Consider the following 12,945-nt stretch of genomic DNA (forward strand, 5'->3'; position numbering starts at 1 on the left):
TTTAGATTTATTACAGTTTTACATATGTATTTATTATTATTTATATTTGGGTTGTTGATTATTTTTGATGTTGATGTTGATTATTTTTCGCCTTAAACACATTTGTTTACTTGGTGACTCAGGCTGAAACTACATCCGGTTATCTCGGGTGACGTCTGCAATGCAGTTAGAGGGACCGCGGTGTGACGTCACGGCGAGCGGGGTTCTCCCCGACACCAGAATGACGCTGTCGTGTAGCGTCACAACAAAAAAACACGTGTATTAGAAATATAATTAAGCATTTTCATGGACTTTAGAGGGTTCATATACAGGTACGACAATAAAATCAACATAAATACTTATCTTTTGTTTTGTTTCCGAAGCGGCATATGAAATGTAAATCAAAACAAATATTGGCTTCAAATAAAATATTTGAAAAAAGTATGAAATAATCCTAATAAACGTTTTTTTTTTTTAAAAAAGCACCTTGATAAATAAACACGGAAAATAATATAAAGCACTCGCAGTCAAACATTTTAAACAAAATTTGAATAACAATACTGTAGTAATAATAATGATAATACTGTAATAATGATGAGAATAATAATTATGACAATAGTAATAATACTGTAATAATGATGATAATAAAAGCAGCAGCAGTAATAATAATGATAATACTGTAATAATAATAATGATGATAATAGTAATAATACTGTAATAATGATAATAATGATAGTAATGATAATACTGTAATAATGATGCTAATAATAATAATTATGACAATAGTAATAATACTGTAATAATGATGATGATGATAATAATAAAAGCAGCAGCTGGCTCCCCCCCCCCCCCCCCCCCCCCTCCTCCTCCTCCTCCTCCTCCTCTTCATCCCTCCTGTCTGACCGGAGGAGGATGAGTCGGTAGGCGGCTAACCGCTAAGCGTCACCGGGCCGGGTCGTCCGTCCCATCCTCCGCCGAGCGCCTTCCCCCCGGAGCCCTTACCGTCTCGAACCGGTTCTGGACCCCCGATGGCGGCGGGCCCGGCCGGGCTGGCCGGGTGAGCCGCGCGGGGAGATGCCGCAGCGGGCCGCCGTGAGCTCCGTCGCCGTTCACGTCCGTGGCTGTTATGTAACGGAGCGAGTAGCCGCTAACGTTAGCCCGCCGCCATGAGCGACGCGCAGCAGGAAATGTCTCCGGACTTCGTGCTCATGCGGCTCGTGTCCGCGGCCGAGTACGACCGGCTGGACGAGCCCGACGACCGGCTGTCCGGCGGCGGCGGCGGCTTCGGGCCCGTCAAAGCCGCGCTGGCTCACCGCGGCGGCGGCTTCGAGCTGGACCCCAGCGGCCCCTCTCCGGGCCTCGGCTCGGCTTCCCCGCACTACAGCTCGCCGCTCCCCGGGAAAGGCGAGCTGGACGGCGGGCTGCTGCTGACGCAGGCCCCGCCGGGCTCCGAGGCGCCGCTGCCGCTGCCGCTGTCGCCGCCGCCGCCGGACGACTTCGCCGTGGCGGCGCAGCGGTTCGTGGACTTCCCGGTGCAGCGCGGCGCGGCGGGCCACGGGTCCCGGGCGCAGCTGATGGTCTTCCAGAACCTGCTGCGGTCCGGGGACCGGGTGCTGGAGTTCGGGCTGGAGCAGCCGCCCCCGGGCTTCCTGCAGGAGGACTCCGAGAGGCAGCAGCCGGACGCGGGTTCGGGCACGACGGCCGGACCCGGGCCCGGAGGAGGCCGGGAGCAGAGCCGCGTCCCGCCGGTGCAGGAGGACCTGCAGCCGCTGCAGTGGCACCCGGTGCTGCGGCTGGCCAAGCCCTCGGATGGTTCCCAGACCCCCCACCAGGGCGTCCACAGCCCGGAGGCTGAACCGGGGTCAGTGCTGTGCCACCGACACCGCCTGCTGACCGACCAGCTGGCCAAGTGGCCCCCGGGCCTGCTGGACCAGGCTCTGCGCCTGGGCCTGCTGGAGCCCCGCAAGACCTGCTCCTCTGCCGGTGGAGGCGAAGACCCGGTGCTGGCTCTGGCCTGCAGGCTGGGCCAGCTGGGGGAGGAGGGTGGAGAGGGTGGGGGCGATGGAGAGGAGACCAGAGTCCCACGCTGCTCCTGCCACGGTGTCCTGGTCCCGGGGTCGGGGGGCATGGGGCCCGGGGACGACCCCAGCGAGACCAGCGACGCCCTGCTGGTCCTGGAGGGCCTGTGTTCCGAGGAGGTGGGCGGGAAGGGGGGGGACACGGGCGACACGGAGAAGGGCGAGTGGCGGCGGGGGGTGGGGGGCGGCGGCGAGGGTCCCGTGTTCTCCAGCGGGACGCTGAGCGGCCTGATGCGGCAGGTCCACCGGCTGGCCGAGGAGGCCGGCGTCTGCACCGACCAGGGCTGCCGCCCCCCCCCTCCCCGGGCCGCCCGCCCCCGCCTCCGCCGCCACCTGCCCCTTCCTGCCCGTCCATCCGCTGTCCCCCCCCGCCGACCCGGTCCCCCGCCGCCCGGCCCCCGCACCCGCACCAGTCCCGCTCCCAGCCCCAGAGCCGCGCCGCCACGCCCAAGCTCGGCGTGGCGGCGGGGGGCCTGGGGCGGTCCGCCTCCCCCCTGGTGGTGCCGGAGGCGGGGGGGAAGCTGACGCCGCCATCGCGGGGGAAGTCTCGCAAAGGGGGGTCGCTGAAGGTCCGGCTCAGCAAGCTGTTCCGGACCAAGAGCTCCAGCGGCGGCTCGGCGGGGCTGCTGGACAAGAGGCCGTCCCTGGCCTCGTCCACCTCGTCCGGGGGCAGCCTGCTGGACGTGTGGGGGTCCACCTGCAGCAACACGGAGCTGGACGGCAACAGGTAAGACCGGCCCGGGCCTCTCCTGGGGTGTGTTGGGGGATGCCTGTCGCCACGGCAACGGCGTGTGGATGGTCTGCTCCTCGGTTTGCCCCGTCAGGAGTCGTTCTCGGGTTCTCGACCCCTCAGGTTGTTTTCGACTCCCGGCGTGGGACAACAGAACCGTCTGAATCGCAGAACCGTGAAAAACACCCGTCTCAGCCTTCGTCTTTATTGACGGAGCAGACGGAGGCCGGGACGCCATTGTTTATTGTTCTTCTTCGTTTTCTTTTTTTTTCTGCGGCCCGGGTGGATTTGAGGACCACGTTGACCCACGAGACCCGCTGATAAAGACTAAAGATAAAGACTAATAACGACTGGCGGTACAATTAAGGACGTGTCAGAATTAACCCCCGGAGTGCTAAAACGGCTCTCTAGCGCCACCTACAAACACTAAAACGACCACCGCGTAACGTAGGAATGTCGGAGAGATCAAACCAAAAGTCCAAATGGAAAACTTGCGCTGCGTTTTGGGTTTTACTGATTAGTTTATCTGCACATGAGCAAGTAAACACACAACTTTTCTGAAACGACGCATTTTCACGTGAAACGCCGTGGTGGGGGCGGAGCCTCCTTCATGTTTACAAAGGGTCCCGCTCCTCGCCAGATAGAACCTCGACGTCGAGTCTAAATTGGAACCTCCGCTTCTTCCTCTGGCCGTCGTCATGACGCTCAGCATCCTCGCATCCTCAGGAAAGAGAGTTGTTGCCACGGCGACAGCATCAGTCAGCAGAACTTCGCTGTGGCGTGGAGTAGCTCGTCTCCGCGGCAACGCAGCCGGGGGACGCCTGGTCGCAAAGTGACTGGGAGTGAAGAGATGATATCAGGGTTTTTGTCTTACCTGGTAACCAGGGAAACCAAAAGCACCAGGACACAAGCGATGATGATGATGATGATGATGATGATGATGATGATGCAGTGTCTCCGTCTCTCTCGCTCTTCTTCATGCCTCCAGGCTGCAGGTGTCCAGACCTCACAGTGCCTTCTCGCCGGTGCCCGTCACTCCCGCCTTCACCGGTCAGTACCCAGTGTGTGTAGCCCCGCCCCTTTTTTGGTTAACCCTTCATCCTCTCCTGTTCTGCTTTCCGTGCCACAACTCCACCGCGTCTCTCGTCCTCCCTTTATCTCTCGTCCACATTAAAGCTCCGCCCTCCTCCAGCACCCCTCTCTCTGATCCCGCCCCCCTCCCCAGCCCCGCCCACCCCTAACCCCGCCCACCCCTAACCCCGCCCCTTGTCTCTAACACGTGTCTCTGTGGCTGCCTCCAGGTGAGACGGTGTCTCTGGTTGATGTGGACATTTCGTCTCGCAGGGGGGGGGGCTCGCTCCACCCCCCGACTCCTCCTCCTCCGCCCCGACGGAGTCTCAGTCTGCTCGGTACTTCCTCTTCTTCTCTCCCTCTTCTGTCTCTCTCTTCCTCTTTTGCGTTTCATTTCTTCCTGCTGTGTTTGTGTCTTCAGTCTGAGGCCGGTCAGGTACGTCTCGTCACTCCGTGTCACTCAGGTGTGACTGAAGGTTGTGAGCGGAGCTCGTGGACCAATCAGCAGCCTGCATGACTGTCTCTCTCTCTCTCTCTCTCTCTCTCTCTCTCTCTCTTTTTTTTTTCTTTCCCCCCCTGCAGATGATTTTGGAGGTCCTCCTCAGCAGCACGCCGCCTTCATGGAGTCCAACGTGGGCGCCTCCATGCAGTCTCTCCCCCCGCGACCCCTTGTCCTGCCCCCCTCCCTCAGCACCATCCAGCACAGCCTGAGCCTCAATGGTAACACACACACACACACACACACACGCATGCACGCACACGCACACGCACACACACTGAACACTCTCCTGTCCCGCCAGACACCTTCCTGCGAGGTTTGCCCCGCCCCATCCCTCTTAGACCCGACGGGCGTCACCTGCCCCCCCGACTTGGCCCCCGCTGCCCCCTCAGTCGACCGGACGCCGGCAGCTTCGCCACCAGCCTGCGAGAGCTGGAGAAGGTGGGCCACCAGCAGGGGGCGCCTGTCGTCGTGTGAGCCGTGTGTGAGTGGATGGAGCTAACGTGCGTGTGTGTGCGTGTGTGTGTGTGTGTGCGCGCAGTGTGGGTGGTACTGGGGTCCGATGAACTGGGAGGACGCTGAGATGAAGCTGAAGGGGAAACCAGACGGATCCTTCCTGGTCAGAGACTCTTCAGATCCCCGATACATCCTGAGTCTGAGCTTCAGGTCGCAGGGAGTCACGCACCACACACGCATGGAGCACTACAGAGGTAGCACACACACACACACACACGCACGCACGCACGCACACACGCGCGCGCGCGTGCTTATTGTTCACGCCTGTGTTTCAGGGACCTTCAGTCTCTGGTGTCACCCGAAGTTCGAGGACCGCTGCCACTCGGTGGTGGAGTTCATCGAGAGAGCCATCATGCACTCCAAGAACGGGAAGTTCCTCTACTTCCTGCGCTCGCGGGTCCCAGGTGAGCAGCCAATCAGCCGGCGGCGTGCGGCAAACCTCCTCCCACACACACACACACACATGCACACACAGACGATGACCACAAGAGGCCACGCCCCATATAAGTGCTCCCCCCCCCACCCCACCCCCAGGTCTACCGCCGACCCCGGTCCAGCTCCTGCACCCGGTCTCCAGGTTCAGCAGCGTCAAGTCTCTGCAGCACCTGTGTCGCTTCTGCATCCGGCAGCTGGTTCGGATCGACCACATCCAGGAGCTGCCGCTGCCCACGTACGTAACGCCGACCCCACGTAGGCCACGCCTCCAGGCGTACCCCACGTAGGCCACGCCTCCAGGTGTATCCCATGTACGCCACGCCTCCAGGTGTACCCCACGTAGGCCACACCTCCAGGCGTACCCCACGTAGGCCACGCCTCCAGGCGTACCCAACGTAGGCCACGCCTCCAGGCGTACCTTACATAGGCCACGCCTCCAGGTGTACCTCACATAGGCCATGCCTCCAGGCGTACCCCACGTAGACCACGCCTCCAGGTGTACCCCATGTAGGCCACGCCTCCAGGCCACGCCTCCAGGCGTACCCCACATAGGCCACACCTCCAGAAACACGCCGGGCGAAGGGGGTTAAATCTTGCCGACGCGTCAAAAGGGGAAGTGAAATTTAAAGCACCAGGAACAGAAACTACAGCTGAAGGAAGTCGAGACAGAAAGTCGAACTGAGATTATTTAAAAATATATATATATATTTTTTTTTAATGCAAGGATGCAAAGAAACATGAAAAAGGGTCGAAATGACGGCTGGCAGGGAAAAACTGAAGCTTTTTCCTGAAAATTTGTTGACGTCATGAACTCAATCATTATTCTGGAATCTTCAAACTTCTGTTTTCTATTGACCTGTGTCTCACACACACACACACACACACACACACACACACACACACACACACACACACACACACACACACACACACACACACACACACACACACACACACACACACACACACACACACTGATGAACTGGTGTGTGTGTGTCTGTCAGGCCTCTGATTGCCTACCTGAGGAAGTTTTACTATTACGACCCCGAGGAGGAGATCAGCCCCACGCAGGAGCTCAAGGAGGTGAAGGGGGCGGAGCCGCAGGTGGACCGAGGGGCGGAACCGAGCGTCCAGGTGGGCGTGGAGTCCCAAACGTAGCAGTGGAGGTGAGAGACGGTGTGAAGTCTGGTTGCTGGTGGTCTGGGGGGGGGGGGGTTAACATAGTGTGTGAAGCTTTGAGAGAACGAGTTGTTCCAGAATAACCGGAGCAAATGAGAAAATCTGAAGTTTTGTGATGCAGTGAAAGAGATTTAAGTGCTTCATGCTAAGCTAACGTCATTTCCTCTGTTTTATCCTGCAGCTCTTTTTCTTTCTTTCTTTCTTTCTTTCTTTCTTTCCTTCTTTTCTTCTTTCTTTCTTTCTTTCTTTCTTTCCTTCTTTCCTTGGACTCGAACTTTGAAACTGGACTCTGTAGCCAATCAGCTCTCTCCGTTCACTTTGTATCCGGGCGGGTTTCAGATGGTCCGCCCTCCTCCGGGCTCTCCCATTGGCTCACGGGGAGCAGCCCCAGGTGGGGGGCAGGGGATGTGGAGACTCCGCCCCCCCCCCCCCCCCCCCCCCTCCCCCCTCCCCCCTCCCTTGATGTCATCGCCGAGCGGCTGAACGAAACGTGACGCCTCACGAGGAAGTCCGTCACGGGCCAACAGGAAGCGGCGGCCGCCTCTGGGGTCACGGCGTCCGTGTGACACTCAGGACAAAAGGGTGTAAAACTTTTTTCTGGAATGAATATTATGTTTCTTATTCTGAAATGACAAATTTAAAGTCCCGATTGTGCGAGAGGATTTCGATAAAAATTTTATTTTGGTGCTACGGAATTCAAGATAATCCGACACGTCGTCACCGACGGGCTCTCCATCCGGCCAATCAGCCGCTGGCGCCGGTTGCTATGGTGATCCCAGAGACTGTGAACGCAAAACGAGTTTATGCTTGCTTTTTGACATTTTGTGTCGCATTCCGTTTCCACACCTGATCCAGAGCCGGTGTCCCTTCACAATAAGAGTCTTGCCTCCAAACACACGTTTGGCCCACAGAAGGTCCGACGCCTCGTTCAAACATTCAAACCACAAGCTGTTTGCTCACGATGCTCGTCTCACCTGTCCTATGTTTTATGCACTTTATTTGATATTTTAACAAACATCGTACGACAAATTCTGACAGAACGTCACGACAGGTGATTTGTTACTTCATGTTGTTTTGCTCTGACATTTTAACCACTATTGAGTTTTGTTTTGTTTTGTTTTTTTTACATTGTATTTTTAAAAATTAATATATATTTTTCATTCCAAAGAGCGCTTTCCTGCATGCTTTTTGCTGTTGTACCTCATGAGGATGTTAAAGGGTTGGAGTCGACCTCCGCTGACGTTTGGTTGGCTGACGGGGGTCCGAAGGGTCTCGCCCATCGTCGGAACGCCTCGTTTACACCACAACGTTTCACGTGAAAGAACGACAGAGACGCTGAAAAAAACGATGCAGTTTTCACGTTGGACCACTGGAGGGCGCCGTTTGTTTTTGTTTTTGTAATGAAGCCACACAAGCAGACGTTCGTGTGGCCGGACGGACGACTGACGCACGCCGTCGTCGCGCAAACGGACGCTCCAAACGCAATGAAGTCGTCTATTTTCGTGCTTTCCATGTGAAATCGTTGCCGTGGAAACGGGCCCGACAGCTTTGTTTCTCTGCAGGATGAAGAAAACTCGAGGGATGTTAATTTAAAAGACTCTTTAGGAAGTTCCGGGTCCCCCCCCCCCCCCCCCCCCCCCCCCGAGCACCCGGCCAATGGGAGCGCGGCGTGGTTTCAGGCGTTTGAAGCACACGGAGGCTCGTCGCAGCACAAACGGAGGCGTTTCCCTCCGTCGCGGAGGCGGCCGCTGCTCGCCGCGGCGTTACCGAAACGAAAAAGGAAAAAAAAAAAAAAAACACAAACTGTTACCGTGAACTGAACTGAGCCTCGGTGGCGTTGCACTGGACGAACACTGGAGCGGGGGTCCGCCTTGATGATGTCACACGGGGAAGCCTGTGGGCGGCGTCCTGATGGTTTCAGAGCGACGCCGCGGCTTCAGTCTGGTTTCTGTGCTGTTAATTAAACAGTGTGGACTGAACTCTGCTCTCTTTTCTCTTTTCTTCCACAAACTGCCCGTCAGGGTGGGGCAACAAGGCAACTGAGCCTCACCGAGCCTGAACACCCGGCTTCTGATGCCCCCTGGTGGCCACAGGCCATATTTTTCACCTTTAACAGGTTTATTTTTGTTTAAATAATTAAGAATTTCTAACAAAATCTTGGATAATAATGTACAATAATGCAACATAATATATAAGTGATATAAGTAGTTGAAAGTAGACTCAAGTAATTTGCATTTAGCAGCAAAGTCGAGTATAAAGTAATGTAAGTTAATGAAAGTAGTGAAAAATTAAGATAATGTTCTGGAAATCAAAAAAAGTACTGTAAATGAAGGTATTGCAATTATATGCAATGTAACTTAAGTGAAGAAACTGACCATGTAAAGTAACTAAATAATTTAACAGTATTGTAGAGTAAATTAAGTATCAAAGCAAGTAACGTAAAGGTGCAAACCCATGTACTGAAAAGTGATTTGAATAAATGTAAAATAAAACAATGGAGCAAACAAGTAGCGACAAAGTAACGGAATGGATTGTAGAGTGATGTAAAGTAATTTAAATTAACAGAAAGCACGTACGATTATGAAAAGTAATATAAAGTAAAAGTAATGTAAATTAACAAATGATGTAAAGTTTAACATGAAGTAATCTAAAGTAATCTAAAATCATGTGAAGCATTTTAAAGTAATTTGAACTAGTGTCGCTGCCGTTCAGTATGAAAGTTTATTATGAATGAACACAAACTGTTTTAATATAAATAATAGTGTTGCAAAGTAATGTGAAGTATGAATTGGCAGAGTACAAGAAACTAAAGTCACAGATAGTAACACCAAATGATATGAAGTAAGAGAAAGTAATGTGAAGTAACTCCAAGTCCTGCAAAGTAACTTAGCAGTGTGATGTAGTGAAGGTTACACAAAGTAATGTGAACGATATCAACAGTACATCAAGTTATGTAACAGATGCATTTCGTACCTCTTTGTCCTGACGATGACGGACGTTTGTGTTTCTAAGACAGTGATTGAACTCGCACACGCCGCTGATGCTCAAACTTTATTTTTTTTTCTTTTTAATATTTTTCCAGCTTGTAAATATGAAGACAGAAGCTCGAAGCAGAGGAAATTAAGAGCGTGACGATTAATATGTCATTTTCACAGTGTGCCCTCTGCAGCCACATGCTCAGCAGCAAGAGTTTCCTCAATATCAACCACAGATTGTTTTAAGTCCATTTCAAACAGATGCTGTAAAATACTCCACCACAACGTCACTCTTTCTATTTTAATGGGATTTGATTCTCTGCATGTGGACTTAGATACATAAGAGTTCCTTGATTTAACTGCTGGCTGTGCTGATGTCCTGTTATGAGTCATGTCGCTGTTGTCCACCGGGTGGCGGTGTGGTGCCAATTCTTTCTGGTGGGGGCAGTTTTGGAGGGAAGACATGCCGTTTCTGATGACATCAGGAGTCAAACTTGCATCCAGACTCTGGTGCTCTGGAAAGCCCGACTCGCCGTTTCTTGCACTGCTTCTCGATGCGCCGCCTGCCGGTACAAGACAACCCCCCCCCCCCCCCCCCCCCCCGCAGGACTGGGCGGGCTGCCGAGAGGCATGCAGGACAGGGACTGGATGAAAACGAATCAAAAGATGTTTACAGAGTCGTAAAAAATTTTTTTTTAAATGGCTGAAGCAGAGCAGGGAGGAGAACGTGGGGCTGGAGTTCCTGGATCAGAAGCCATCATCTGCAAACCTGGTCCTGGAGTCCTCTCATGATCGGCCCGATCTCCATCTGAAGCTTCTTCTGGTAGTCGTGGAGGTTGGACTGGCATTCTCTGCCGTAGAACGGCTGGCGACACTCGCACAAGGCCAGGAAAATGCCGGGATCTGGACACATTGGCCTTGTTGGGGCCCCCCGCAGTTCCGGTTGGCACACGGATTGCTGTTTAGCAGCTCCTCGTCACTTTTGATCAGCACCACGTAGTTTCCCTTCTTGACGCCGGCGGACTTGTGACACGAGCCCCTGTAGATGAACGGCGTCTCTTTGGAGAGGTTTTCGGGGTTCGCCAACACATCGTACGTCTCGTCCTGCGTGTTGTGGCTGTCGTGAGCGGTCCGGGTGTAGGCGTGGACCGCAGAGTAGGTCGCGGCCAGTGGTAACCGCACACCGGACTCGATAAGGACCATCGTTTGGCATCTTTCCAGCTTCTCTCTGACCTTGTAACAGATGGTGTTGGTGGGAACGCATTCCTCGATGGCCGACCTGACGGTGGCCACCTTGGTGTGGGTCCCCTTCACTTGTCGGGCGACGGCCACGCTGACCAACGACTTGCTCACCTCGGTGAATCCGGCCAGGACGTGTTTGTTCAGGGTCTCCAGGACCTGGTGTTTGGAGCTTTTGGTTAAGAAGGCCACCACCATCCAGTCGTACCTTCCGTACGTGTTGTCCAGGAACGTTCGGACGTCCTTGGCGAGCTCCGAGCGAGGTTTCACGTTGTCGATCAGTTTTTCTACGTCCTTCTTGACATAGTTCATGCTGTCAATGAGGCACTTCTTGTGGGTCTGGAACATGACCTCGGCCGAGGTGTAGGCGATTTTGGGCCTCCTCCTCTGCCCTGGGCTTCGACGTGATCTTCTTCACCTTGTAGTAGAACTCGTTCATCATGATGCCCTTGTAGATCAACTTGTTGATGAACTTCGTGTACTGGAACAAGTCCGCCTCGTGACAATTGATGTAGTCTTTCAGCAGGTCTCCCAGGTTGTAGGTGAAACTGGCTCCTTTGACCATCAGCAGTCTGTTCAGATCCTTGATGGCCGGTAAATATTTTCCATAGGAACTGATGATACTGATCCCGGTGTCTATCTCTTTCCTCATCCGTCTTCGCCTGCATTATAGACTTCATCGTTGTCTTGTAGTCCTCCCAGGCCAAGTTGATGTGTTTCTCGGGTTTGGAGAACGTGCTTGCTGGCCCACACGTCAAACTTCTGCTCCTTACGTGCTCATCCAGCTTTGAATGCAGGTTTTGAAACTCCATCGTCAAGGCCTCTAGGAGTTGTTTATCGTTGATCTTTTTGGTCGATCGCTGTCAACGGAAGCACTGCTATGTTGCTGGCGGCAGCAATCAGCGTCCCGTGAGGTTGAATCAGCCCGAGAAAGGGGATGGCGAAAGGACAGCACGGTGGCGGCGGTGCTCAGCAGGTACTTGCCCACGGCCTTGGCGCCCTCTTTGGGTTTGTTTATGTTCTCGCCGAGACCATTCAGGCCACTGGTTGGAGGAGGTGGAAGGCTGGGAAACAGAGGAGACACCAGTTGGCCCAGCAGCAGCAGCAGCAGCATCTGGCCGAACGACGCCATGACTGGGAAAATAAAAAAACACAACCAGAGCAACATGTCACATTTACTGTAAGAGGCTTTTTAATAAAACGTTTGTCATCTGTGTGTTTGTGTGTGTGTGTGTGTGTGTGTGTGTGTGCGCTCCTCACTGTGCCTTTGCAGTGAAATGGTATCGGTGTCGTGGTATCGGTGGCAGTTTTTATGAGTACGAGTGTGAACTGATGCACCGATGCTGATACTGAGTACTGGTATCGGTATCGGTATCTGTATCGGTAGTGGTATCTGTATCGGTATCTGTATTGGTATCTGTATCGGTATCGTTATCTGTATCGGCATCAGTATCTGCCTCGGTATCGTTATCTGTATCAGTATCTGTATCGGTATCTGTATCGGTATAGTTATCTGTATCGATGTCGTTATCTGTATCGGTATCGGTATCTGTATCGGTTACTGTATCAGTATCGGTGCAGCCCTTACTTAAACCAATTTAACGCAGCATCACAGATCCACTCGAAGAGGCAAAGGCATTACCGTGAAGTAAACTACTCTTAAATAAGTTGTTGGATGAAATACAACCAATTCAAACATATTTAAAGTTTTTCGTTTGAACGTCTACTTCTAAAGAAATGTGACTGTTCTGGATAAGAGGTGAAGCACCCGGCTAGTGTCAAGACGTTATTTAAATCTTGGGTTTCAATATGTGAACATTAATCACGTAAATCTTCTGCTAAAAGAGGAACCTGTGGAGTTCCACAAGGCCCAGTACTGGATCCTAAGTTATCTTTACTTCATATGAATGATATTTGCTCAGTAAGTGATGCGTTACAATTCACAATGTTTGCTGATGACACTTTAACTTATTCAATTCTATTCCTATTATCCTCAACGTTTCCTGAAGGTTTCCTCCAGATCAAAAGAAATTAAGTTAAATACATGGTTTGCTTTAGATAAGTTCTCATTAAATGCAAGTAAAATTAATGTACGTTATTTGGTTGGAAAAGGACAGACGCTTGAAGTAAAATGATTTAAATAATGTTGAAATTGAAAGGGTTTATCGAGCAACACTGGTTTTTAGGATGTTCTTGTTTGCTGCCTCGTACAAATGCGACTGAAATAATATAAAGTAAAAATGT

General features: G+C 52.6%; 1 protein-coding gene across 1 annotated transcript; it reads left to right on the forward strand.

Annotated features, from left to right (window-relative positions):
- The first annotated feature begins 896 nt into the window (after nt 1–896).
- Nucleotides 897–8,457, forward strand: LOC308141180 (suppressor of cytokine signaling 7-like). Its single transcript, XM_080511234.1, is given in 11 exon segments — nt 897–2,349; nt 2,352–2,784; nt 3,776–3,837; nt 4,089–4,196; nt 4,441–4,578; nt 4,659–4,798; nt 4,899–5,067; nt 5,149–5,277; nt 5,408–5,543; nt 6,313–6,474; nt 6,669–8,457. Coding segments are annotated over 10 exon segments (2,673 nt in total). The 5' UTR covers nt 897–1,145; the 3' UTR covers nt 6,467–6,474; nt 6,669–8,457.
- Nucleotides 8,458–12,945: the final 4,488 nt, after the last annotated feature.

This window comes from Blennius ocellaris (assembly GCF_963422515.1).
Source record: "Blennius ocellaris genome assembly, chromosome: 16".
In the NCBI taxonomy this organism is placed as follows: Eukaryota; Metazoa; Chordata; class Actinopteri; order Blenniiformes; family Blenniidae; genus Blennius; species Blennius ocellaris.